Below are 24,745 nucleotides of genomic sequence, written 5' to 3'. Positions count from 1 at the left end.
TATAATTTCAGCAATTTTACCTCATATTATTTCTAATACAATAAATTACCATTTTCTGTGTTCCAATAAAAGTATTTTTGGTTATCTTTAACCAGCTTCAAGAGTATTTACTTTGGGATTTGAGGTATAATTAAAGGGTAAACCGAACGCCGCTTGGGTAGCCTAGAGATAGCCATTTCCCCCAGCGTACCTTCACATATCCCATAATGGAATTTTTAAAAAATCACACATAAAGAAGTTATTTTTTGTTACTGAAATGCTTGGTATAAAAAATCAGATTCCATAATTTTCATGCTATTTCAAATATTAATCACATTTGGCACTTAAATCTTCTCTCATTCTTGAAGCATGATGACATTTTGTAGCCATATTGGCTGACCAAAAAGAAAGAATTCCAAGCAACACTTGTAAGTTTAAGAATTTCATAGTTGAAATTCACTTGCAGAACAGCATGTTTCAGCATTTCTTAGCTCCTGCTGACATTTTCTGTGTGCAAGTCAGCTAACTGGTCGCAGGAGAGAGAAGAGAAACTGATTTCAGCTTGAGAGAAAGTAGACTATTACTGTTGATAACTATATGGGCCCAGAAGATAAGAAAGGAAATAAGATCTTCTCAATGTACAAATCTATAAGCCTATGAGAAATTGGCTCCTGTGAGATTCTATTATGAGAATTCCTTCCAGTTGTTTTTAGAGTAGCCATGTCTTTTAGGACAGTGTTGGGAATCATATGACTCTCTAGATGTTACCAGACTGTGGACTTTATTGCACATCCCTCTGCTGGTTTGCCACTTCCTTGTGATTATCCCATTTCTCGCTATCAAAAGATTCATGTCACCTACCTTTGTGCTGTTTTGTGCCATCACATCAGTAGTAAAATGACATTGGGGAGAGGATTCTCCTCCTCTCCCCACTCCTCTTTGCTATTCCCAATATGTCTCTTTTCTGTTTATGTTGTATTTTACAGTTTTGTTTTGTTTTTCAAAGCCAAAGTTGCAAAAAAAATTTTTTTAAATATATGGACTAATGGAAGGGTGGGTTATAGGAGTATGTGGAAGTACCGTCATGGGATCACAAATTGCCAAATCAACACAATTGCACAGAACTAAAAGAGGTACAATATAGGAGGTGCTCATCCTCGTATGTATCTTTATCAGTGATAGCAGAACTGCAGTAGAATAGCGGATTCTTGTGATAAAGTCTGTAACTCAAGTCAGAGGTAACTAGTAGAGTCGATGATGAGGAACGCTGGAAGTGGCAATCCAAAATCTGGACAGTTGTATGATGCCCACTGCTTCTTCCATCCTTTCTGAATCTATTTTGTGATGTACAATTACCAAAAGCACACATGCACATATGTGACTAAAACTATTCACCACTGTCTCCTGTTACATGAGAGCAGAATCCTTCTTAGTAGTAGGTATATGTTATCTTTGTCTCCAACTATCCCCATAGGATTGCATTGTATGAACACATAGTGTCTTTCTCCCTGAAACCTATGGAGATTAAAAATGCCAGCTTGTGTTTTGCCTCACCTCTTGAAATTGGTGAAAAAAAATCCCAGTTTTTAACCTCTGTAAATTGGTTGGAAAATCCAAGAGGACATTTTGGAACAGTTTTAAACACTAACCATTTGAAACTGTGTGCAGCATACATGAAAACAGAAAGGTCACTCTACAAACTCCTTCAAACCTGCCCAGTAAAGTTGTTCTTCATCCATGGCTGCTTATTTGTTACATCTCGTTGCTTATTTCACAGCTGGTCTTTTCTGTGGGTTTTTCTGTTTCCTACCAACCAAAGGCAACTTCAGTAATTCTATCGTCCTTCCCCAAGGGTTCATAGAGATGATAGTTGTAAAAGAACATGAATCCCATGGCTGTACTACAGATACTTTTATCTCATCATGCCTAAACCAGCATCTCCACAGGTGAAGGTGTGTGTATATTTTCCTTTTGAGATAATACTTGCGAGCATTTGCTATTTCCCATTTCAAAAAGAACATTTGGGCCTCTGCCTGCCTCAACTGATATTTTTGGAGCACTGGCATTTGATTGCAAAGGCATTCAGCCAGAAATAGCCACATTCAGACAGTCATGGTAGACCATGATATCTTTCTGAGACACCCTTATAGGAATGGGTCTTAGGGACACTGTTGTGCAGTGGCTCCAGTCCTCCTTGGAGGGTCATTCTCAGAAGGTGTGTTGGGGACACCTGCTCGGCCCTGCAACCATTGACTTGCGTGGTCCTACAGGGTCCTGTACTGTCCCTCATGTTGTTTAACATCTACATGAAGCTGCTGTGGGAGATCATCTGGAGTTTTGGAGTTCAATGTCATCTTTATGCAAATAACATCCAACTCTATCACTCCTTTCCACCTTCAGCTAAGGAGGCTGTTCAGGTCCTGAAGTGGTGCTTGGCAGCAATGGCAGTCTGAATGAAGGTGAAAAAATTGAAATTGAATCCAGATAAGAAGGAAGTACTCCTGGTCAGCCATAAGGCCAAACAGGGTATAGGGTCACAGCCTGTGTTGGATGGGGTTGCATTCCCCATGACGATGCAGTTTTGCAGTTTGGGGAGTGATCCTGGAATCATCGTTGAGCCTGGAGCCCAGGTTGCAGCGGTGGCCAGAGGAGCTTTCACACAATTAAAACTTGTGCGCCAGTTGCACCTGTATCTTTGGACGTCAGACTTGGCCATGGTGGTCCATGCTCTTGTTACCTCTCATATCGACTACTGCAGTGCACACTACGTGGGGTTGCCTTTGAAGAAGGCCCAGAAACTTCAATTAGTCTAATGGGTAGCAGCCAGATTTCTAACTGGAGCAGTGTACAAGGAGCACACTACTCCTTTGTTGCGCCAGCTCCACTGGCTGCTGGTCTGCTATCAAGCCCAATTCAAAGTGCTGGTCTTGGCCTATAAAGCCCTAAACAGTTCTGGTCCAATTTACCTGTCTGAACACAACGCCTCCTATGAGCCAACAAGAGCATTTAGATTGACTGGGAAGGCCCTGCTCTGGATCACACCTCTTTTGCAAGGGCGATTGGTGGGGATAAGACACAGGACCTTATCAGTGGTGGCCCCTGAGTTGTGGAACTCCTTCTCTAGTGACATCAGGCAGGCCCCATCTCGTTTTTAGAAAAAAACTAAAGACCTGGCTTTGTACAAAAGTGTTTGGAGAATATTATTATGGATTTTGACACAGTCTGAATAAAGATTATGAGCAAGGATTATGGAGGAATGGAAGTATGCACTTTATATATATTTAATTTGTTTGTTATACAAGTTTTAATTGCATAACTCTTTCAATTGGTGTTAATTGATGGGATGTGTTTTATTATTATGTTTTATACGGCAGTGAATTTTGCCGGAGTTGTAATCTGCCTTGAGTCCCCAGTGGGGTGAGAAAGGCGGGGTATGAATAATATGTTCAGTATTTGTTTGTTTATGGAGGCATTGAATGTTTGCCATTTTATGTTGGAATCTGCCCTGAGTTCCCTCAGGGAGATAGGGCAGAATACAAATAAAGTTTTATTATTATTATATTATTATAAATAAATAAATAAATAGCGGTGTCTCCTGCCAACCTAGCAGTTCGAAAACATGCAAATGTGAGTAGATAAATAGGTACCGCTCCGGTGGGAAGGTAACGGCGCTCCATGCAGTCATGCTGGCCAAATGACCTTGGAGGTGTCTATGGACAACGCCGGCTCTTCGGCTTAGAAATGGAGATGAGCACCAGCCCCCAGAGTCGGTCACAACTGGACTTAACGTCAGGGGAAAACCTTTACCTTTACCTTTAAATAAATAGCTGCCTTTACTTGCTGCGGCTGCTGCTCAGTCACATAGTCATCCATGCCAGAGCTCCCTGTCAGCCGTTGCCATCCCCAGTTCCTTCAAGGAACTTGCCTTTACTTACAAAGATGGAAATAATATTTGGTGCAGAATGTGGGCAATTTTCCCTTCAAACCATGCACATGTAACATTCATAAAAACACCTTTTCCTTGAACTCCTCCTCTGAAATATCTCTATTTCCCTCTACATTATCACTTTCAATCACCATTTTGGGAAAGATGTGGATGAAAAATAAGAGAGGTCATCCTACCATGGATTAGGGGGAAATGTCTCCAGTTCACACAGAATGGCAAGAATGAGTACTTTTACCACTTTTTTTCTCCATATTGCCCAATTTCTGAAGGCTATTAGCAGTTTAGGACTTTAGGAGAAGACAGAGAGGAGAGGGAGGTTGTGTAGAAAATAGCATTTTTTTATACAGTAATCCTATTTTCTGTGCACAACATTTGTTTTCTGCACAGAAATTGTTACTTTCTGTGACAAAAACCTACATGTATTTCTCCCTAAAGAATAAATAACTTCCATTCTTCTCTGTCCATAATACCCTTTGTTGGGGTTTTTGGATGCTCAGAAAACCTATTGTGTGACTATTATTTTATTTTTAAATATTTTATTTGAATTATTTCTGTATATTATTTGAACAGTTTTGAATATTTTCCACCCCTATTTGTGTGTTGTCCACATGTGTACTAAAGGGTGTTTCAGAAAGCATATCAAAATGGAAAGGAGCCCCAGTGGTGAAGTGTGTTAAAGCACTGAGCTGCTAAACTTGCAGACCGAAAGGTCTCAAGTTCAAATCCCAGGAGCGGAGTGAGCACCCGCTGTTAGCTCCAGCTTCTGCCAACCTACCAGTTTGAAAACATGCCAATGTGAGCAGATCAATAAGTAACGGTGGGAAGGTAACGGCGCTCCATGCAGTCATGCCAGCCACATGACCTTGAAGGTGTCTATGGATAAAGCCGGCTCTTTGGCTTAGAAATGGAGAGGAGCACCAACCCCCACAGTCAGACATGAGTGGACTTAACATCAGGGGAAACCTTTATCTTTTATCAAAATAGAAAAAGTTCCCTCAAAACTCTGGCTTAGCAAGGGGAGACTTTAGAAGTTTTAGATCTGTTTTGCAAAAGGAAATAGTGAAAGGTCTGTGAGCCTGAATAACAGAACAGGCATTGGGATGTACAGAACATTTTTCAAGCTGAAAATGTCACTGTACCCAAGTATTAATAATTTCCAGGGCCGTGTCCCTTCATGGCACCAATCAGAATAACCTTTCTTGGTCGTATACTTGTTAATCAACACCCTGATCATTTGTGTTTGAGGCATATTATAAGTTTGTCATTATCATAGCTCCCAAATTCATTTGGTACGTGTGTCATGCATATTAGTCTATCGTGAGGCATTTTAATACTGAACAGCTAATTGGCAGGGTGACTTTCTTCGATTTTTTTTACTGGATTTTAAACAAAAGTGATCATTTGTAAAAGAAAATATAATCTTGATCATTGCATTTGGTCTAATTAAACAATGAGGCATATCAGGAGTACAGTAATCACAAGATAATCACATCCCTGGCATAATTATCAGGTGTAGGGCACCGCCAAGTATCTCTAATGCCTCAAAGTGTGATTATCTTGTGATAACTGCACCCTGTAGGTTGCCTAATTTTCATTACAAAATGGAATTATTTTTATTAAAATGAACACAGGGTGGGAGTGGGGGCAGTGTCCTTTTCTTCCAATATGTGCAATGCTTAGCAAGAATTTCAGGTGGACTGGTAAAATGTGGCTTAATCACTGACTGCAGGTGCTCTGTTCTTTTCCTCCATGTGGCTTCACTTTTATATGAATTAGTGACAGATTTGATAAGTCTGGATCTGTGAGGAGTTTTTTTTTTTAAAAGATAATCAAGTCAGTAGCACTGAATAGCGTGCACAAACAAGGAGAGTATTTCAGGAAGCCTCAAGTTTTTACTAACATGGATAATGGGTGTAATTCTTCCAAATTTATAATGTTGTTGTATACCTTCAAATCATTTCCAACTTATGGCAACTTTAGGTTGAACCTGTTACAAGGTTTTCTGGGGCTGAGAAAGAGACTCACCTAGGGTCAACCAATGTGTTTTCATGACTGAATGGGAATTCAAATTCTGGTCTCCAAAGTCATAGTCCAACACTTAAACCACTATGCCATGCTGGCTCCTGCATTGTATAAATTGTTGTCAAAGGCTTTCTTGGCTGGAATCACTGGGTTGCTGTGAGTTTTCTGGGCTGTATGGCCATGTTCCACCAGAAGCATTATCTCCTGATGTTTCACCCACATCTATGAGGTTCTAAGGTATACCTCACAACCTCTGAGGATGCCTGCCATAGATGTGGGCAAAACGTCAGGAGAGAATGCTTATGGAAGATGGTCATACAGCCTGAAAAACTCACAGCAACCCATTTTATAATTTGTTTGGAGTTCACATATGGCTGCTAACAGGGCCGGCCCTAGGCAATTTTCAAGTGTAAGCAAACAGTATCCCCCCCCCCCCAAATGCAGTGAGAGTGGAAAAAGAGAGCCATGGAGATTTCCCCAAAGTCTTGGGCCTTTACTGGAGGGGAGTTTCCTCCCTCTGGCAAAGGCCCAGCTTAGGGAAACCCGGGGCACATTGCTGTTTAGCAACACGCCCCACTTTTCCCCAAAATGCCGGGCCAGTGCCGGGCCTTTATCAGAGGGAAGAGTTTCTTCCCTCTGGAAAAGGCCCGGCCTAGGGAAACCCGGGGCATATTGCTGTTTCTTAGAACTTTTGTTTGCCCGCCTCTCTCTCTCTCTCTCTCTCTCTCTCTCTCTGGGCACTGAACCGGGTGCCTCAATAGCGGCCCCAGAGGATTGGCACCTTTCGCATTTGCGTACTTCGCATATAGGTTCAGCCGCCCCTAGCTGCTAAGTTCAACTGGAAATCTATGTACTCAAAACTTGATGTGTTTTTTTCATCTGGTTCCATTCTGGGGCCCCATCTAGATGCTCAGTTTCTTGACTGTCTGGATTGAGCAAATCGAACCATTGCTCCACTTTCCTCTTCCCTTCCTTGGTGCTTGTTGTTTAGCAGCCTGGGCGATGACATTGTCCCTGGGGTGATGTCACGACCCAGCCCTCTTGTTTGATCCTTGACACAGCATGAGGTACTGCAGCACCTACATCTTTCCCAATTATTTGATCATCCTTTGATTGATGAGAACTGATTGTGGCTCTTTTCCCTACAGGCCTGTGACAGGCTTTTCCGTATTGATCTCTGTGCAACACAAGAAGCTTCCTGTGTTGTTGCTGTAGTGGCATTCACCAGTTCCCCTTCCCTTTTACCACCGAGCCTCGCTGGAAGTAGCTGTGTGTCGTGGGATGGGAGCCGGTGATGTCGAATTCAGCCCCATCTGATGATGTCGTAATAAATACCAATGCCTTTTTGAAGTATGGCCTCCTTGCCAATAATAGATATTTTGCCTCCCAGAATCTGTTGTGTTATTTAGCCATCTGGAATCCTGTGCTAGGAGAAATGAAAGAGTAGGAAAGAAAGGTAAATAAAGGAAAGGAAAGAAATATGGGAGGAAATAAGGAAATACAGTAAAAAACCCCTTATATGAGGAGATATGTGCCTGGCTATTATTGCGCAACCACAATACGTAGGATTGCCAGGTTGGGAGGATTCAAGTCTACAGCAGGCTTGTGGGAACTCTATATACAAAATTCATTTCAATGCATTGTTTTTGCTTAGAGATTCCTTTCCCTCATTTTTAAGAGTGAAAGAAACACCAGGCCTGGGTTCAGTGAACCAGTGATATGTCTTGTTCTATCTTGCCAGGTTTTGTCAGCCCTGTTAGGTTAAATCCCTCAACAATATCTACTCAAACCACTGTTATTTTGCCATCCGTTTGCTGTATGCCTTACAGCTTTGAAAATTTTACACCCCTTCTTTATGGACTTATCAATACTTGTAGGATTTGAGTGAATGAGCCTGATTCAAGGTCGGCCCTAGGACATTATTCTTTCACAAGTAGTTTACAGTCTGGAGTTTGGATGTAAGAGGATGGAGGCTTCGCCATTTTACTGGCCTTATTTACTAACTGTGATGTTGCTGTCTTTCTTTCTTGTTCATTAGTGCAACAGCGACTACGTACCTGTGTGTGGCTCCAATGGCGATACTTATCAAAATGAATGCTACTTGAGACAGGCTGCTTGCAAACAGCAAAGCGAAATACTCGTGATGTCAGAAGGATCATGTGCCACTGGTAAGTGTTATTCAAGATCGAGGTGGGAAATTTTTGTCCTTTGATGTCTACAGAGCATGCATTGATTTTGAATACTACCCAAACATCTAAAGCATGGGCTCTCGACCTGTGGATCCCCAGGTGTTTTGGCCTATGACTCCCAGAAATCCCAGCCACTTTACCAGCTGTTAGGATTTCTGGGAGTTGAAGGCCAAACATCTGGTGGCCCATGGGTTGAGAACCACTAGTCTAAAGTAGGGATGGTAGGAAATATTTCTAGATTTAGAAAAAAAAATGTTGTATGAAATGGGTGCCTCTTTAATAAGCTAATAATTATCAACATTTTTTTGTCTTCTATGAAGGGCAAATACCACTTATTTCCCAGAAACAGACCAATCTGTGGCATTATTGGGAGGAATTACGACAAATAGTTTTGTTGTACATATAATCACAGAGCTGTGTTTTGCTCCCTCTTATCTAGAAGTTGGCTTAAAACTAAATCCAAGAGGCTGTGTGTGTATGGCGAGTCATTTTTTTCCCCTGCCCCAGACTCATCCCAGATGAATAATTGAAAGTTTGGCACTCTTGCAGAACTACTTCTGATTCCTTTTGTCTTGGTGTTGTCTTTCAGAGCACAAGGAAAGGGTCTACTTTCTTTTAACAGTTGTATTATGTCTTGACTATGCATATATAGTTAAAAGCTGAAAATCCTCCTTACTTAATTAGATAGGGCAGAAACCACAAAAGAGCTTGCATTGTGTTCTTTCCCATTTTTACCATAAAATTGAATAAGCGGAGTGGCAGCTGGTTTAGAGTAAACCTGCCAAAGAAAATAGACTACTAAATAATACAATTATGAGCTTTTACATTATTAGTTTATTGCTGTTTTTAAAATCTATATCTGCATGCAATATAAAAGCTGCCCAGTCACCTCTGGCAGGAATGGCAACCATGATAGTATTTTAGCCCCTCCAGCATTTCATAGATGAAAACTGGAACTTGTATATCCAAGTAATAGCAGTGTCTGGGCAAGAAGGCAAAAGCTATTAATAAGGAAGAACACACAAGCTAGGAGAGGTTGCAACAATTTGCTTTTTGCTGGGTTAACTGGAAAGGGCAGATTTCTGCTCTCTCTTCTCTTTCCTTCTCTTTTGAGGTAATTGAGTGCAAACTACTTTTGTACTTTGAACTCAGTTTACAGCAGTTGAAATAAGGGGAAGACAGCAGATCCCATCTGATCTTGGAAGCTAAGTAGTTTCAACTTGGGTTAGCACTTGGGTGGGAAACTGCCAACAAATGCCCAGTGCTGTGGATTATATTTCAGAGGAATGAACTGGCAAAACTACCTCGGAGTAGTCCTTGCCCAAGAAAACCATAAGAAAAATGCATGGGGTTGGCATAAGTTGACAGACAATTTGAAAACACACACACAAGGACAAAGGGGGAAGGTCTGAGGAGGAGAAAGAGACTGGGACATTTCTTTAAAAGCAGCTGAAAAGTGGAACTGCAGTAGATAACAACAACAACAACAACTTTATTTTTATACCCCACCATCTCCCAAATGGGACTCAGGGCAGCTTACATATGGGGCCAATGTCCCTAGATACCAATACAAATGATCCATCATAGCAAAACATAGATAAAATAAAGACAATAAAAGTAACAAATAGTGAAAAACACAGTTTCAATAAAACATAAGGATATCAAACAGCCGCTTGCAGCTAAATTGCCATAGTACAATTATGTGGGATTTGCCTTGCTAATTCAAAATAGTTGGAAGGTATGTACAAGTGATCAATACAGGTTCTTACAAGAGTGAAAGAAAAGAGTAGGTGGAAGATGGTGGCAGAAAACTGAGAAAAATGAGATAGACTTGTCTAGTTTTTGTAAATTGTGCTAGTCGGGCCTTGCCCCATGTGAGCTGCCCCGAGTCCCCATGGGAGATGGTGGCGGGGTATAAATAAAGTTATTATTATTATTATTATTATTATTATTATTATAGTTTTAGTTTTGCGCTCATCCACTTCTCTGCCACCATTATCGCTAACATTACTCAGATGAAAAGAAGACTATAGTACAAACATATTGCACTCTATGCTTTTTAAAAATGACACAGCAATTTTGAAACACAAGAGAATGAGAAAGATCCACACTAAGGACTCATCACATTGATCTTCAGCTTGCAGGATGGAGCCATGACAGAACCCATCAGAGCCATCACATGACGCAGGACTAATTCCGATGGGGATCCTGGCTCCATCCTGAAAGTGTTATAGGATGGAGCCAAGAGATCACAGGGACCTTCCTGTGTTCTCATAAAAAAAAGCCTGGATAAGCTCGGAGGGAAGCCAGATGGTGATGCTTCCCCCCATGGGATGACTGTATCCCCCACTGTCTGCTGGATTTGGCCCTCTGCCCCATGGATGCCCCTATTTTCCCCCAGATTGAATTGCTTAATGTGATAAGATCCTAAATTATTCTTTTATCTTTGGTAAGTTGGCTACATTGTCATAGCACCTGGAACTGAGGCATTTTCCTAATAGAAAAAAAAACTGTCATAGGGGAACATAGGAAAAGGAACATGAAGTTGCAAGTGAGCAACATGTTTGAAACAGCTCTAAGAATCAGAGATACTATGTACCATGTGCATTATTATTATTATTATTATTATTAATAATAATAATACTCCACTTTTTCTCTCCAAAAAGGAGACTCAAAGTGGGAAATTCAAACAATACCTTCAACATTGTTGAAGCAATTTTAGACATCTTTTCTTAAGAAGCTAGGCATAAAAGACCTCTAGACTTCAGCTGTCATGATTTTGTAGTGTCCAGGGAATGCGTAAAAGATGTGAAATTGGAAGAGAGATTAAACAGACGGAAGCAAATGCTTTCTTATTTTATGAGGCAAACATAATAATCACTAAACTTTTTTCCTGGATCTTCAGTCTCAGAGAAATGTCTGTGTGAGGGAAGATAATCTCATTTGTTATCATGAAAAGCAGCACAGAGTTGCATTATTGTCCTCAGTCTCTGTAGTTTGAGATAAGATTAGAATGGCCATGGCTATGTCTACATGGGCAAAATAATGTGGACTCACTGCTCAGTTGTTGCCAGGAATTCACATGATGCATGGCAGGATTCACTGTAGAATGTCAGCATCTAGCTGTTAATCCCGTGGTTCTCAACCTGGGGTCCCCAGATGTCTTGGCCTTCAACTCCCAGAAATTCTGGTAAACTGGCTGGGATTTCTGGGCGTTGTAGGCCAAAACCATCCAGGGACCCCAGGTTGAGAACCACTGTGTTAATCCATGATAATGGAACATAGGATTTTCTCCTGAACTTCCCAGAAGCTCCATAGTATTGCCACAGTTTCAGAGTTGTGGACAGCTGGATCAGGCTAGATCCATTTCCAATACACTACGTACACTGCCAATGGACCCACTGGTGTGGTTTTGCCAAAAAGCAGCTTTCTCCCAGAGGCTTGCTAGTGAAGTTACGAGGGTTATCCAGAAAGTAAATTACATTTTGGAATTAAAAATGAACAAAGTATAGGAGAAAATATTTACCATATGCAGTTGAAAGCCACACCCAAATACCACTTCTCAACAGTCACCATTCAAATCTAGGCACTTATCATAGCGATGAATGAGCTTGGCAACTCCTTCCCGACAAAATTCTACCGCTTGCATCCTCAACCAGGCGGTTACCCCTTCCCGCAGCTGCGATCCAGGATGAGCGTGGGGGAAAGTTGAGCACGGGGATTTTGCACGGCGGATGAGGAAACAACTTCCACCCAGAAGACTCCAGAACTTCACGTTTGCGACCCGCCATGTGGGGCCGGGTGTCCCCATGAAACAGCAAAATCCCCATGCTCAACTTTCCCCCACGCTCGTCCTGGATCGCAGCTGCGGGAAGGGGTGACCGGCTGGTTGAGGACGCAAGCGGCAGAGTTTTGTGGAGAAGGAGTTGCCAAGCTCATTCATCGCTATGATAAGTGCCTAGATTTGAATGGCGACTATGTTGAGAAGTGGTATTTGGGTGTGGCTTTCAACTACATATGTTAAATGTTTTCTTCTATACTTTGTTCATTTTTAATTCCAAAACGTAATCTACTTTCAGGATAACGCTCGTACATTCCTGATGATGTCATGTGACCAGAAAGGTGACATCAGCAGCACACCTCTGGGAGAGAGTTTTGGTGGCAGTGACATGGCAGCCAGTTAGGTAGACAGTCTTAGGGTTCTGGTGACACTTTCAGGACTACATCAGAGTGGCTCCTCAACCCTTTTCACCAGATCTCTTTTTAGTACATGTAGACATGTACTGAAAAGGAATCTTACTGTATGGTGGACAAACCTTTGTTTGGAGAAGTTGTAAATGTAGGATTGGTATGTGAGAGCTAGTGTCATTACCTTGTATTGTTTCAAGGGTGGGCACTAATGGTGTCATTAGGCATAATAAAAAGTCATGATGCATGAAGCATCAGCTATAGAGAATGCCCTTCAAATAGTTACACCATTAACTGCTATCTGACACAAGTGGAAAAAAATTATGTCGTTCAAAGTTCCATTTTTCAAGCTCTGCATTAAGCAGAAGACACACACATACACATGTTCTCCAGAGGTTTTAAACACATGTGCAAGCGCACAAGATTTGTTGTCCATTCGAATAACATTTTTGGGAGAGATTTCCCTTCCATTCCCACCCAGCAGTGTGTAAATAATGACCCCAGAAATTGTGATTTTCAAAGTCTTGCTTCAAAAACTTCCTTACCTGAAAAACAAGCACAATGTTTTTGTTTTTAATTATTTTCTGTCTCATCTTTTATTTAGACATGCAGACATTACTGAATTGTTTTAATGGCAAATCATAGTTATCATAGTATCATTTAAAATGAAAGTTTAAACAGAAAATCAGAATAATGATGGAAGTTTGCAAACTGGATTAACTGGGTTTGACTGTGGATAAATTGGGACTCCAAGACTCAGCTTTCAGACAGAATCCCAAATGTTATATCTTGCGAGAACTCCATTGGTTTTCTTTAACTGACTGTGACACTGCAAAGTGTTTGTGAACTGAGTCTCTGTTGGAACAAAGCTCTGATCTGTCTCGTTTTCCTTGTTTCTTCACCACATATAAAAGATTGCTTTAAAGAAAGGTTCTGATTTTTATTATTAAAATTACTTTTAAACTATCTTTGAAATTCCTGTTCAATGTACATTTCAAGCTGTAGGGACTCTTAACAAAGCTTTTGTAGTGACTAGTCATCTAGATGTAGAATATTAAACTGATCTGTCTTGGTCCAGAGTCTTGAAACCAAATCCTCAGACAGTGTGTGTGTGTGTGTGTGTGTGTGTGTATGTGTCCAGGATTAGCCTTTCTTTTCAGTTATTACTTGCCACAAGTAAATTACACACTTTTTCTGCAGGCATTGCCGGAATGATCACTGTAGAATATTCAGCTCCTTCTTCAAAGCCATTAGATCAAGGATGCCAATCTTATGGCCCTTGACCTGATCTCTAAAGTCCTCTGCAAACTATTACTTCAAAGCCTTAGAACAAGTGATATCTCTCTTCCCAGGCATCAGTGTCCAGTCCAAGATTTTGAGGTCACTTGGGCAATGCCCCCCTCTCACCATGAGCCTTTGCTGCATGTCTATAAAGAAAGAGAGTGAAAGGTGAAGGTTGTTTTTTTGTTGGTTAGCAACACCTTTGAACTACATTGTCATAGCATCTTATGTGTGTTTGAAACAATTCAGGGAACCAGAGTAACAGTTCATAGATTTACAAGTAACTATGTATAGGACGGTGCCCCGGTGGTGAAGTGCGTTAAAGCACTGAGCTGGAGACCGATGGTGCAATATCGCTGCCTTGCAGCGTTTTAATTTTTGTATACGTTTTATCATGTTTTTATCATGTTTTATCATGTTTTAATTGTTTTGTTTTATAGTATATTTGTTGCTGGCCCTCGTGGCAGAATGTAAGCCGCTCTGAGTCCCCTCGGGGAGAAGGGCGGGGTATAAATGCATGTAATAAATAAATAAATAAATAAGTCTAAACACGCATTTCTTTCATATTTCATATAAATGTTATGCACATGGCTGGGCTGTGGCACAGGCTGGAAAGCAAGCCAGCTGCAACAAATCACTCTGACCAAGAGGTCATGAGTTCGAGGCCAGCCCGTGCCTGTGTCTTATCTCTGTCTCTGTTCTATGTTATGGCATTGAATGTTTGCCTTTATGTGTGCAATGTGATCCGCCCTGACTCCCCTTTGGGGTGAGAAGGGCGGAATATAAATGCTGTAAATAAATAAATAAATAATGCACATGGCCTGAAGGTAATTATATATATTCAGTAGAGTCTCACTTATCCAACATAAACGGGCCGTCAGAATGTTGGATAAGCGAATATGTTGGATAATAAGGAGGAATTAAGGAAAAGCCTATTAAACATCAAATCAGGTTATGATTTTACAAATTAAGCACCAAAACTTCATGTTATACAACAAATTTGACAGAAAAAGTAGTTCAATATGCAGTAATGTTACATAGTAATTACTATATTTACGAATTTAGCACCAAAATATCATGATGTATTGAAAACATTGACTACAAAAATGCGTTGGATAATCCAGAACGTTGGATAAGTGAGACTCTACTGTATATATATATATATATATATATATATATATATATATATATGTGTGTGTGTGTGTGTATAATAATTTCGTCCATGAAGCAAAATTGATGTACACGGAACCATCAGATTAAGATCCATAGATTAAGATCTTCTGGGGAGGTCCTGCTCTCGGCCCCACTGGCCTCACAGGTACGGCTGGTGGGGACGAGGGACAGGGCCTTCTCAGTGGTGGCTCCATGGCTGTGGAACTCCATCCCAAGTGAGATTAGGTCAGCCTCCTCCCTCCTTACCTTTAGGAGACAGCTAAAGACCTGGCTGTGGCCCATCATAGGAATATTTAAAGTTAAAATGCAATGTTCCAGGACTGTGTACAGACAATGGCTATGTCTTTGTGTGATATATGCTGTTATTTTATGTGATGTGTTTAATAATGTTTAATGTTTTATTAGGGGAGGGTCAACTTTGATGTTTTATACTTTTTTATTGAGGGCATTGAATTGTTGCCAACACTATGAACTGCCCTGAGTCCCCTTTGGGTTTGAGAAGGATGGTATATAAATACCGCAAATAAATAAACAAATAAATAAATACATCAGAAAGCAAAGCTGTACCACCATCTCTGCTATTCATGTGGACAATTTTGTATTTTTGAGCATTTCAGACTTCCAAATAAGAGATGCTCTTCTTGCAATGGCTAAAACTAAAGCAGTGGTGAAGTAACTAGAGCAGAATGTCTTTGTTCCTGCCGTTAAAATGTTGAAGGGTTTGCAGTGCCATTTCAATTAAAAAGAGCCAATAAAGTGCTGTGGTTTAGACAATGACATAAACTATAGTCTTCCCCATTCCTGAGTCTTTAGATAATATTGGGCCACAAATCCCATTATCCTAGTGATTTTGGCCAATGGTCAATGACTAGGAGGATCTGGTTGGGTGCATTGGTATTACTTCTGTATTAAACTCTTGTTTTATTGTCTTACTGTGTTTTATTTTTTATATTGTTCAATGTTTATGCTGTTGTTTTTGTAAATTGTGCTAGTCAGGCTTTGCCCCATGTGAGCCGCCCCGAGTCCCCGTGGGGAGATGGTGGCGGGGTATCAATAAAGTATTATTATTATTATTATTATTATTATTATTATTATTATTATTATTATTATTATTACAGTCCAGCAGGTGTGGGTGTGTTGTTTATCATCCGAGATTGTATTGTAGATTATGCTTCACACATTCTACAACCTAATGTTACTTTATTCCTGTTTGCTTTGAAGAGCTGCCTTTAAGGGGGGAAATTTAACAAATACCTTGCTGAAGAACATGAAATGAAATTTCATAGTGAAAGGAAATAACATTGCCAACCTTGGTGCTGTAAATGGAGAATTAAAGCAGGGATACTGCTAGCATTTTTATACAACTTAAAACGATAATTTCAGCTGCAGAAAGAGCGCTCACATGAAACATTTAGGCCAGATCTCTATAATTTACAGAGGAATGACATCAAAAGCACAGTTTTCTCAAATACATTTAACTAAACAGGATGTGGCTTTGCATACATATAAGCTAACCTCCTGCATACAGATACATATATATTGATTTTCCCCCTCCCTCTTCTTTCTTACAGATGCAGGCTCTGGATCTGGAGATGGAGGTAGGAATGCTTTAGTGCTTTTTCCTCACCCCACCACAGCATTGAACTTGTTGAAATTGCTCACTAGAATGCAATGTCCTTACTAGATGGTTCTGTTGTGCTATCCTATATTGTCTCCTGTATACATTTTTTCCTCATCAAGTGACAGCCTGCATTTTATTCCCGCTGCAGCTGTCTAATGAAGAGCTGTTTTTTCCTTTTCTTTTTGCTCCTGAGAGAGTTTTGTATTATTCATGCTTCAACTTGGACTCTATCTCCATCTACTGTTACTAGCACTCGTGTATCTCTTTTTGTGATGGACCTGTTTGTTTTTGTTATTGTATGCTTGACAAATTTAAAGTGGTTTCAGAGAGTACCCCCGAGGTTTTTTGTTTCCCAGTGTTGAGGGGGTGGAATCCAGAAGGAAATGAAGAAGAAAAATCCATGTTTCGACAGTAGTCGTATCCGACATATTTATTTCCAACCCAGTTTGTTCAGTTAAGCCTTTCTGTAGGTAATAAGCTTAGCCCATCCAAAAGTAAGCACTTAAGGCGGTAGTCTTATCCACATTTAAACAGGAACAGGTTCACTATCTGCAGTGGGACTTACCTCTGAGTAAATAGGCATAGGTCTCTCATTGAAATTCATGAGATTCAAAGGAAATTCCCATGCTGGATGTGTTTTGCTTAGGCTTGATTGTGCCCTGAATGTTTGCATTTCTTCCGGCAGAGGGATGAAGCATATTTGACTGAAGTCACTCTTGCACGTGACATGCTCAGAATTCGAAAATATCTTTGTTAAGGGTTTTTTTTATGGTCTAACTTGTGCTTAAGCTTTCAATGAGTACTTTGTAACAGATGTGCAGGTCTGGCCATTGTTTATTCTTCTATCACTCATTTTGTATGTATGCCAGTTTTACTGTGTACTCTCTTGACATTTTTTGTTTTGATTAGAATATTTTGTGCAGAATTAATCTTGCATAGCTTTGAGCCAACCACGGAAGTTAACTTACTGCCTTTTTGGTACATCTTGTAATGTAGAGAATTTGCCTATTACTAAATAGGCTTGTGCATATATTTGGAGTGGTCAGTTTCTTTTGGCCAATTCGGCATGTTCGGCTTGGCTGGATGGCTGTAATGATAAGGGCTCAGCTGTCACATTTTTTCATCCATTACGGGGCCACATGGCACCTGATCACAGCTCATTCTCCCCTTTTTGGCACCACGCGGCACAGATAGGCTACTGCGTGCTGCTCGCACAAAGTTTCCCCATGAGCCCTGCCTGTTGGGCCAATCAGAATAGAAGAGGCTCCTTCTTTGGAGGCTTTTAAGCAGAGGCTGGATGGTCATCTGTCGGGGGTGCTTTGAACGCGATTTCCTGCTACTTGGCAGGGGGTTGGACTGGATGGCCCATGAGGTCTCTTCTAATTCTACTATTCTATGATTCTATGAATGCAGTGACATGTCTTATGCAAGCTGTGTCTAAGGAAAGGGTTCCAAGAAGGATGCTTCCTTAATCCCATCCTTCAAACCCAGATTCCCTTGAAAAGAAGATAGGAAAGGGTCCCAGGAAGGATGTTTCCTAAAGCCCTTGCTATAAATCCAGGTTTCCTTGAAAAACCAAAGAGAAAGGATCCCAGAGAGGGTGTTATCTTAAGCCCTGCTGCTGATCCTGGAGAAGTTACAGGGCAGGGCCAGTGGGGGATCTTTTTAAGGATATTTTATTTCTAAAAAGAAAAATTCCTAAAAATCATCAGATGGTCCAAACATTATGAAACTTAATGAGCTAACAGTGATAGATGTGCCCTCCAAGAATGGTCATTTTCATCCCGATAGTCATAAAATGACAGGAAGAGGAGCCTGCAGAGTCCCCCTAAAATTGTCACCAATGGGCCAGATATAACTGTATTTTCTGACTGTGGCTCGAAAACGGCTTTCTTGCTTTTCACCCATTTTTGGGAGGAGCATGAAAATGGATATGGGGGTCTACCAGAATCTGGAAAGCAGAAATGGATCATGGTTCAGCCAAAATGCACAAGCCTAGTACTAAGTAAAGTCTAAGTAAGGTTCATTTGCCATGGTATTATTTGTTCATACTGATAGCCAATAATTCTTCATGCTTTGGGAGACAAATCTTTCCCATGTCTTACTTGGAAATGGCAGGATTTGACCTGGAGCTTCTACAGTACAAACTCTGTATCTGCAAGGGATATATTCTAGGATTTCATATGCATGTGTAAAACTGTGAATAATAGGAAATTCTTAGAGAGGAAACAATAAAATAAATGAAACCACAGGTACTGGTCCCGCAAATATGGGGATCATACTGTATATGCAAATTATATACTTGTTTTGCACAAGAACAACTTGCTTGCCTTGCTTGCAGCTGATGCGGCTGTGTGTTCCATTCATTGATAAATCCTTGAGTCTATTATAAAGCCAACTCCTTTCAGCTATAAAAAATGTATGTCTGGTGCTTCATTTTAAAGTATGTAAACGTACTATAGATGTTGTGAGTGGTGGTGGGGATTCAAATAAATAGGGCTATTTCATCAGTGCACAAATAGTTGAACAGTAAAGTATGGGTATGGATAGAATGGAGAACAGCTCACTCCAAGACATGTAACCCTTTGCTCTTTGCTTTCTGTTTTGTCTTCATGCAACGGAGTTTGGGAAAGACTACCATGGCTATGTTGATAGAGGGATGCTGAGATTTGTAGCTCAAGAGCAAAAAAAATGTGAAAAGTTTAATTTTTGTAACCTAAAAAAAAGTTATAAAATTTTTGCTCTTGATACTGATGCCATTGGCTAGAATCCTGTCCATGACATATGCATGTATAAGTGTGGGCATATCCTTATTTATGTCTCTCTTTTTTTATGAAACACAAGATGTTCTTCTGTAGCCCTTTGTGCAAAACATTCCAAGTAGCCATCCAACAACTTTCAGAAGTGGTCATTACTGTTGCTGTTTACCAGTCAGAAGAGGAGTGTGCAGGGGGATAATTCAGTCAAGGGGAAAGGGGTAGGAATATGAATTTTAAGTACCATTTTAGTATAACTACTGTATGTTAATTTTGTTTTTACCACACTGCTACTATTTAATTGCTTTTAATTGTTTTTAAATTGCTTTTTAACTTTTATATTGCACCTTTTAAATTTGAATCCCCACAGGGAGAAAGGTGGGATATAAATAAAGATAATAAATAAATAAATAATAACTTTATTTTTGTATCCCGCATCCATCTCCCCAAAGGGACTCAGGGTAACTCACATGAGGACAAGCCCAATCAACATGCTTTAAAAACACAATCAGCAAATTAAAATATAATATCCACATAAAACAACATTAAAAACATAAATAAATATAATAAACCCTCGAGTGTACTCACATTTCCTTTTGTCTTCTGAACTTAGATGAACCAGTTTGCGGGAGTTTGAAGTTCCTTCCTGCCCTCTCCTCTTTTCACCAGCTTGGTAACTAAGTGTAAGGACAAGGTCTTAAATGGGGCACACAAGGCTAGAAAACAGCTCCAGATGTCCTGTCTAAAAAAAGGCATACTTAGGTGTAACATGGAAAGTTTATGTGTGATCTCATCCAGATCTCTAGTAATCTTCATCCTCATTACAGGGGAGCGCAATGCAGATTTTTCTGCTAAAGTTTGTTAATGGAAAATTTTCTTCCCATGAGACCTTGGATCTTTGAAATCTCACCTTCCTATAAATCAGCTTCCTGATTTTCACTAGGTGATGGTCCATCAATGTTTCCACAAGCAGCTAAACAGATGGGTTGTTTTACAGAGTACTTATAGATCAAGGCCATGTAATAATCCATCAACTTCGTATTTATCCTGTTTGTTGGGAAGTTGCCTCTTTGAAGCAATCACACTTGCTTTAATTAACTAATTTTTTCCAATGATGCTATGCACAGAGTCTGTTTATCCCAATATCTTCTGGTGATGAGCAGAGCTTAGAAGTAACTGGTTACAAATAACAAGTAATTAATTCCCTTTTCCAACAAGGAAGGCATAATCATTGCAATATGATTATAATTTAATGACTGATCACTTGACTTGTGTTACAGTGTAACATTTTAATTATTTTCATGCTTAGAAGAGCTGTCTAAGTGGGGAACAGGACATAATTCAGTTGCTGGCTTCTCCTGTGCCTTGTACAATTGTGTTCACTTTTTAAATACTCGAGTATAAGCCTAGTTTTTCAGCCCTTTTTTAAGACTGAAAAAGCCCCGCTCGGCTTATACTCGGGTGAGGGTCCTGGTTGGCTTATATTTGGGTCAGCTTATACTCGAGAATATATGGTACATTTATTATTTTTCTCTATTATTGGTATTATTACATTTATTATTTTTCTCTATTATTGTTGCTACTATTACATTTATTTTACTCTATTTTTTAGTATTAATACATTTATTATTTCACTCTGATCCTATTATTATTATTATTGCATTTATTTTACTCTATTTATTATTACAAGTATTATTTTCCTGTATTATTTATTTATTTATTTATTTATTATTAAATGTATTATTTTACTCTATTATTATTAAAAGGATACATAAACACATTTACATTGAAGAAGATGAGAATAATGATTTAATCAGAGTTGGACAATCTTATCTTAAATTAGAGCTTTATGTAAATATTCAAAAACATTTAACCTACTGATGCCTCAATTAATGTAATTTTATTGGTATCTGTTTTTATTTCTGAAATTTACCACTCTCAGCTTATACTGGAGTCAATGTTTTCCCAGTTTTTTGGGGGGTAAAATTAGGTGCCTCGGCTTATATTCGGGTCGGCTTATACTTGAGTATATACAGTAACTAAAGGTTTTTAAAATGTTTTCAAAAGTAACTTCCACATTCTGGTACTATGTACTGTGAGGATTTGGGAGAAACTCAGTCAATTTACTCAATTATGAATCATGTTAAGTAGTTAGAAATGTATGCTGAGGTACACAGGTCACTGTCTGGTCAGATTGCCTTCTCTTACACAGGAACTGCATAGTTTAATTTCTGAATTTCATGAAAACTCATTTCCCTTTGCTGTGTCAAATTAACTATTATTGGTATTGACCAGATGGGTGGCTTGGCTTTGGTTCTATGTGTCAATCAGCAGCATCTGCCGAGAGTCAGGCTATCCAGCACAAATGAATTTGTGCTGCCTGCAGAGTTAAGAATTTCTTCTTGGAAAAAAGTACAGTAAGTACGTTTTGTTTGCAAGATATACATCCACCTTAACAGTCATATTTGTGGACTGTAAGAGACAGCCATCACAACACAAAGAAAAATGAAAGATGTGCAACCAGACAGTGTCCGTTATAAGCTTGGATTTTGGAATCACATCCAAAATATTGATGGAAACTCTGGTTTTCAAAGATGAAACACTGGGCTGTCATTTCTTATGCATCATGTCAACACTTGGGTATTGTTCCGTGTTATAGAAGTAGGCAGCAGACTGAAGTTGCAGCTCCTTCCAAGGCAAGGTTCTTGTGAGTGTACCAAATGTGGTCTGGCATCAAAGACATATGTGGCAGAGTCTTGTGAATGTAGCAAATGGAAATAGATCAATTTGCTACGAACGCAGGTTGTCTCAAGAAGATTGCCTGCTGATCTCTCTATCATGTTGACCTGATGTGTGTGTAAAGAGTTGCAGACAGAATGTTTAGATGGATTTTCAGGTGAATCTTCTCATCTCTGTTTGATGCTTTAGTGTGTGATGGATTTCAGATTGCAGTCCTCAAGCAGATTTTTTTTGTCACATCAAACAAATTCATCTGGAGTGGTTTCCCCTTCTGATTCATATCCTTATATCATAGGTTCCATGTGTGAGACATCTTAAATATATTTGCATCTCTTCTCACATATGATGCACTTGTTCACTCTTCCAGTCACTTTATGGCTGTACCCACACTGAAAAATTATAGTAGTTTGAGATCACATTAACTGTTATGGCTCAGTGTTGTAGAATTCTGGGATTTGTAGCTTTGTATTTATTATTTATTTATTATTTACCTTATTTATATCCCGCCTTTCTCTACCCCAAGGGGGACTCAAGGTGTTGTGGCACCAGAGCTACTTTTCAGCTAACTCTGGTGCCACAACAAGCTACAAAGACACTACTAACTGCAATTCCATAGCAGTTAGTAGTGTCAAATCGCAATGTGGGCCCTTCCACACAGCCATATAACCCAGAATATCAAGGCTGAAAATCCCACAATATCAGCTTTGAACTAGGTTATCTGAATCCGCACTGCCATACATTCCAGTTCAATGCAGAAAATGTGTGATTTTATTCAGCTGTGTGGAAGGAGACTGAGTGTGACATTTTGACCTGGATATTAGTGGAATTTATTTGGGTATTGCAAACAGATGCTTCTATTTCAGTGCATTGGACTCATCAAAACAACTTCTAGCATTTTTACCATTCTTCAGTAATAGTTCCAAATTCATTTGCTGTGCATGTTTCTCATCCTCTTGAATTTCAGGCTTAATTTCAGATTTTTTTTCAAATCATTTAATTTTTTATTTTTTGTTTGGCTTGTTACAAAAGATTCCCTTATGTTTGCACTGTGTGTTGTTGTTTAAGATTTTCAAAAGAGCAGTTTGTTTTCTTTTCTCAGATCTCTCCCCCTTCTTTCTCTTTTGGCAACTCAGTGCCTCATTATCCAAATAGCCTCATTCATCCAACCTGTCTGGCAGATGTCAAAAAAGATTGTCAGATAAACGGGACAGTTATTAACGCAGGGCTCCTTTGACATAAGATACACAGGAGACGACTAATGTAATTTGGTGTAACTGGTAGATCCACATAACTGAATTATGAATAAGAGGGGAGTCTTGTGTTTAGTGTCTCACTGGGTCTGAATACAACACACCTGGCATCTTTTTTATTTCTGTAATGATCTTTGATGAACAACAATGCATTCTGAAATAAAGCTACATGAAAGGTCATCAGAGGAGAAATAGGCCACATCAGTCTATGTCTGTTCTTCTATTGCAGCCGAGAGTTTGTGCTTTACAGTAATAAAGAGAAAAAGAAATGTGAATTTTCCTCTTGCATTGGGGTGGTTTGACAAGGCAAGGAATCGCTTTCATCCTATCCCACCACTTTCTGACATTAGCAAGGAGATCTTCTTATGGAATGACCAGATACATTATTGTACATGGCTCGTGGCACATGTTTAAGATCCTCAACCATGAACATAAGGGCTTACCATGCCACAACATTATAGTGAAGTCACTCCAAACCAGTGTTTGGCTCATGTTAAAGGAGTACTTTTGGAGAAAAAAAACCCCAATCTTTAAGACCGCTAAAGCTCCTCAAATCTGTGGGCCCTTCCAGACAGGCCCTATATCCTAGGATCTGATTCTAGATTTTCTGTTTATCCCAAATTATATGGCAGTGGGGACTTATATAATCCAGTTTAAAGCAGAAAACCTGGGATCAGATCCTGGGATATAGGAACTGTCTGGAAGGTCCCTGTGTTCAAAGTATTTTTCAGTGGTCCAGTAATCCAGTGACTTTGAGAATAGTCATTTTGGGCATGGGGCTGTGACTTTGAATTGCTTCTCAATGGCATAGTGCTAGCCATTTAACTTCTGGCAAGCTGACTAATATGATCTCTGGCTTCAAAGCCATAACTTTTTATCTTTTGCTCTGTTCATTACTTTTTAAAAATTCATGCAAGGAATTGTGATATTTTTTTCTGATAATTCCAGGCACTGATGGGGATTTTCCTTCTTGATTAAGCATTTCGACACTGCTTGCTAGACGACAACAACTTCAACTACTACTACTACTACTACCTCCTCCTCCTCCTCCTCCTCCTCCTCCTCCTCCTCCTCCTCCTCCTCCTCTTCTTCTTCTTCTTCTTCTTCTTCTTCTTCTTCTTCTTCTTCTTCTTCTTCTTTGCATTCCAGCAATTTGCAAGCTATTTGGTGCAAATACCAGCCTGATTTGGCTTCGCAATGGGAAGTAGACCTTCCCATTTTTTTGTACTCTTGCATAGTATAAAAACAGGGATGCACAATGCATCTTTCCTTTTTTTAAAAAAAATCTTTAAAATGTTTAAAGGGACAGTGCTTCTAAACTTTGAAAAGTAATGAATTTCATAGCCTAAGTTGCACAAAAATAGAGGGGACACGGATGAAGAGAGGCAGTGCATGGGTTGGGAGGAGATAAAACCCAGGGGCTGGGGTAACCTAGAAGCACTGGCGAGTTTCTTCATCAAGTGCTTGAGGAACCAATTGATGCGATAAGAAGAGAGGCTATCCTAACACGTTCCCACTCAATGCAAGATTGCTTTGCAACACCAGATCCCATTTTTAGAGCCTTCATTGGAAATGTCCTAGATAAGTGGCTCTCAACCTGT

At 39.7% G+C, this 24,745-nt stretch overlaps 1 protein-coding gene across 2 annotated transcripts in view; it reads left to right on the top strand.

Moving 5' to 3' along the window:
* Positions 1 to 24,745, top strand: part of tmeff2 (transmembrane protein with EGF like and two follistatin like domains 2) — a 344,646-nt gene that overhangs the window by 28,795 nt on the left and 291,106 nt on the right. For both annotated transcript variants that reach the window (XM_003217424.4, XM_008104769.2), the window contains exons 3-4: positions 7,986 to 8,115; positions 16,350 to 16,376. In XM_003217424.4, coding sequence (XP_003217472.1) covers positions 7,986 to 8,115; positions 16,350 to 16,376 — 157 coding nt within the window. The remainder of the gene's footprint in view (positions 1 to 7,985; positions 8,116 to 16,349; positions 16,377 to 24,745) is intronic.

This window comes from Anolis carolinensis, chromosome 1, assembly GCF_035594765.1.
Source record: "Anolis carolinensis isolate JA03-04 chromosome 1, rAnoCar3.1.pri, whole genome shotgun sequence".
Lineage (NCBI taxonomy): Eukaryota > Metazoa > Chordata > Lepidosauria > Squamata > Dactyloidae > Anolis > Anolis carolinensis.
The sequence above is the reverse complement of the archived record's forward strand: the minus strand, read 5'-3'. Positions and strand labels throughout refer to the sequence as shown.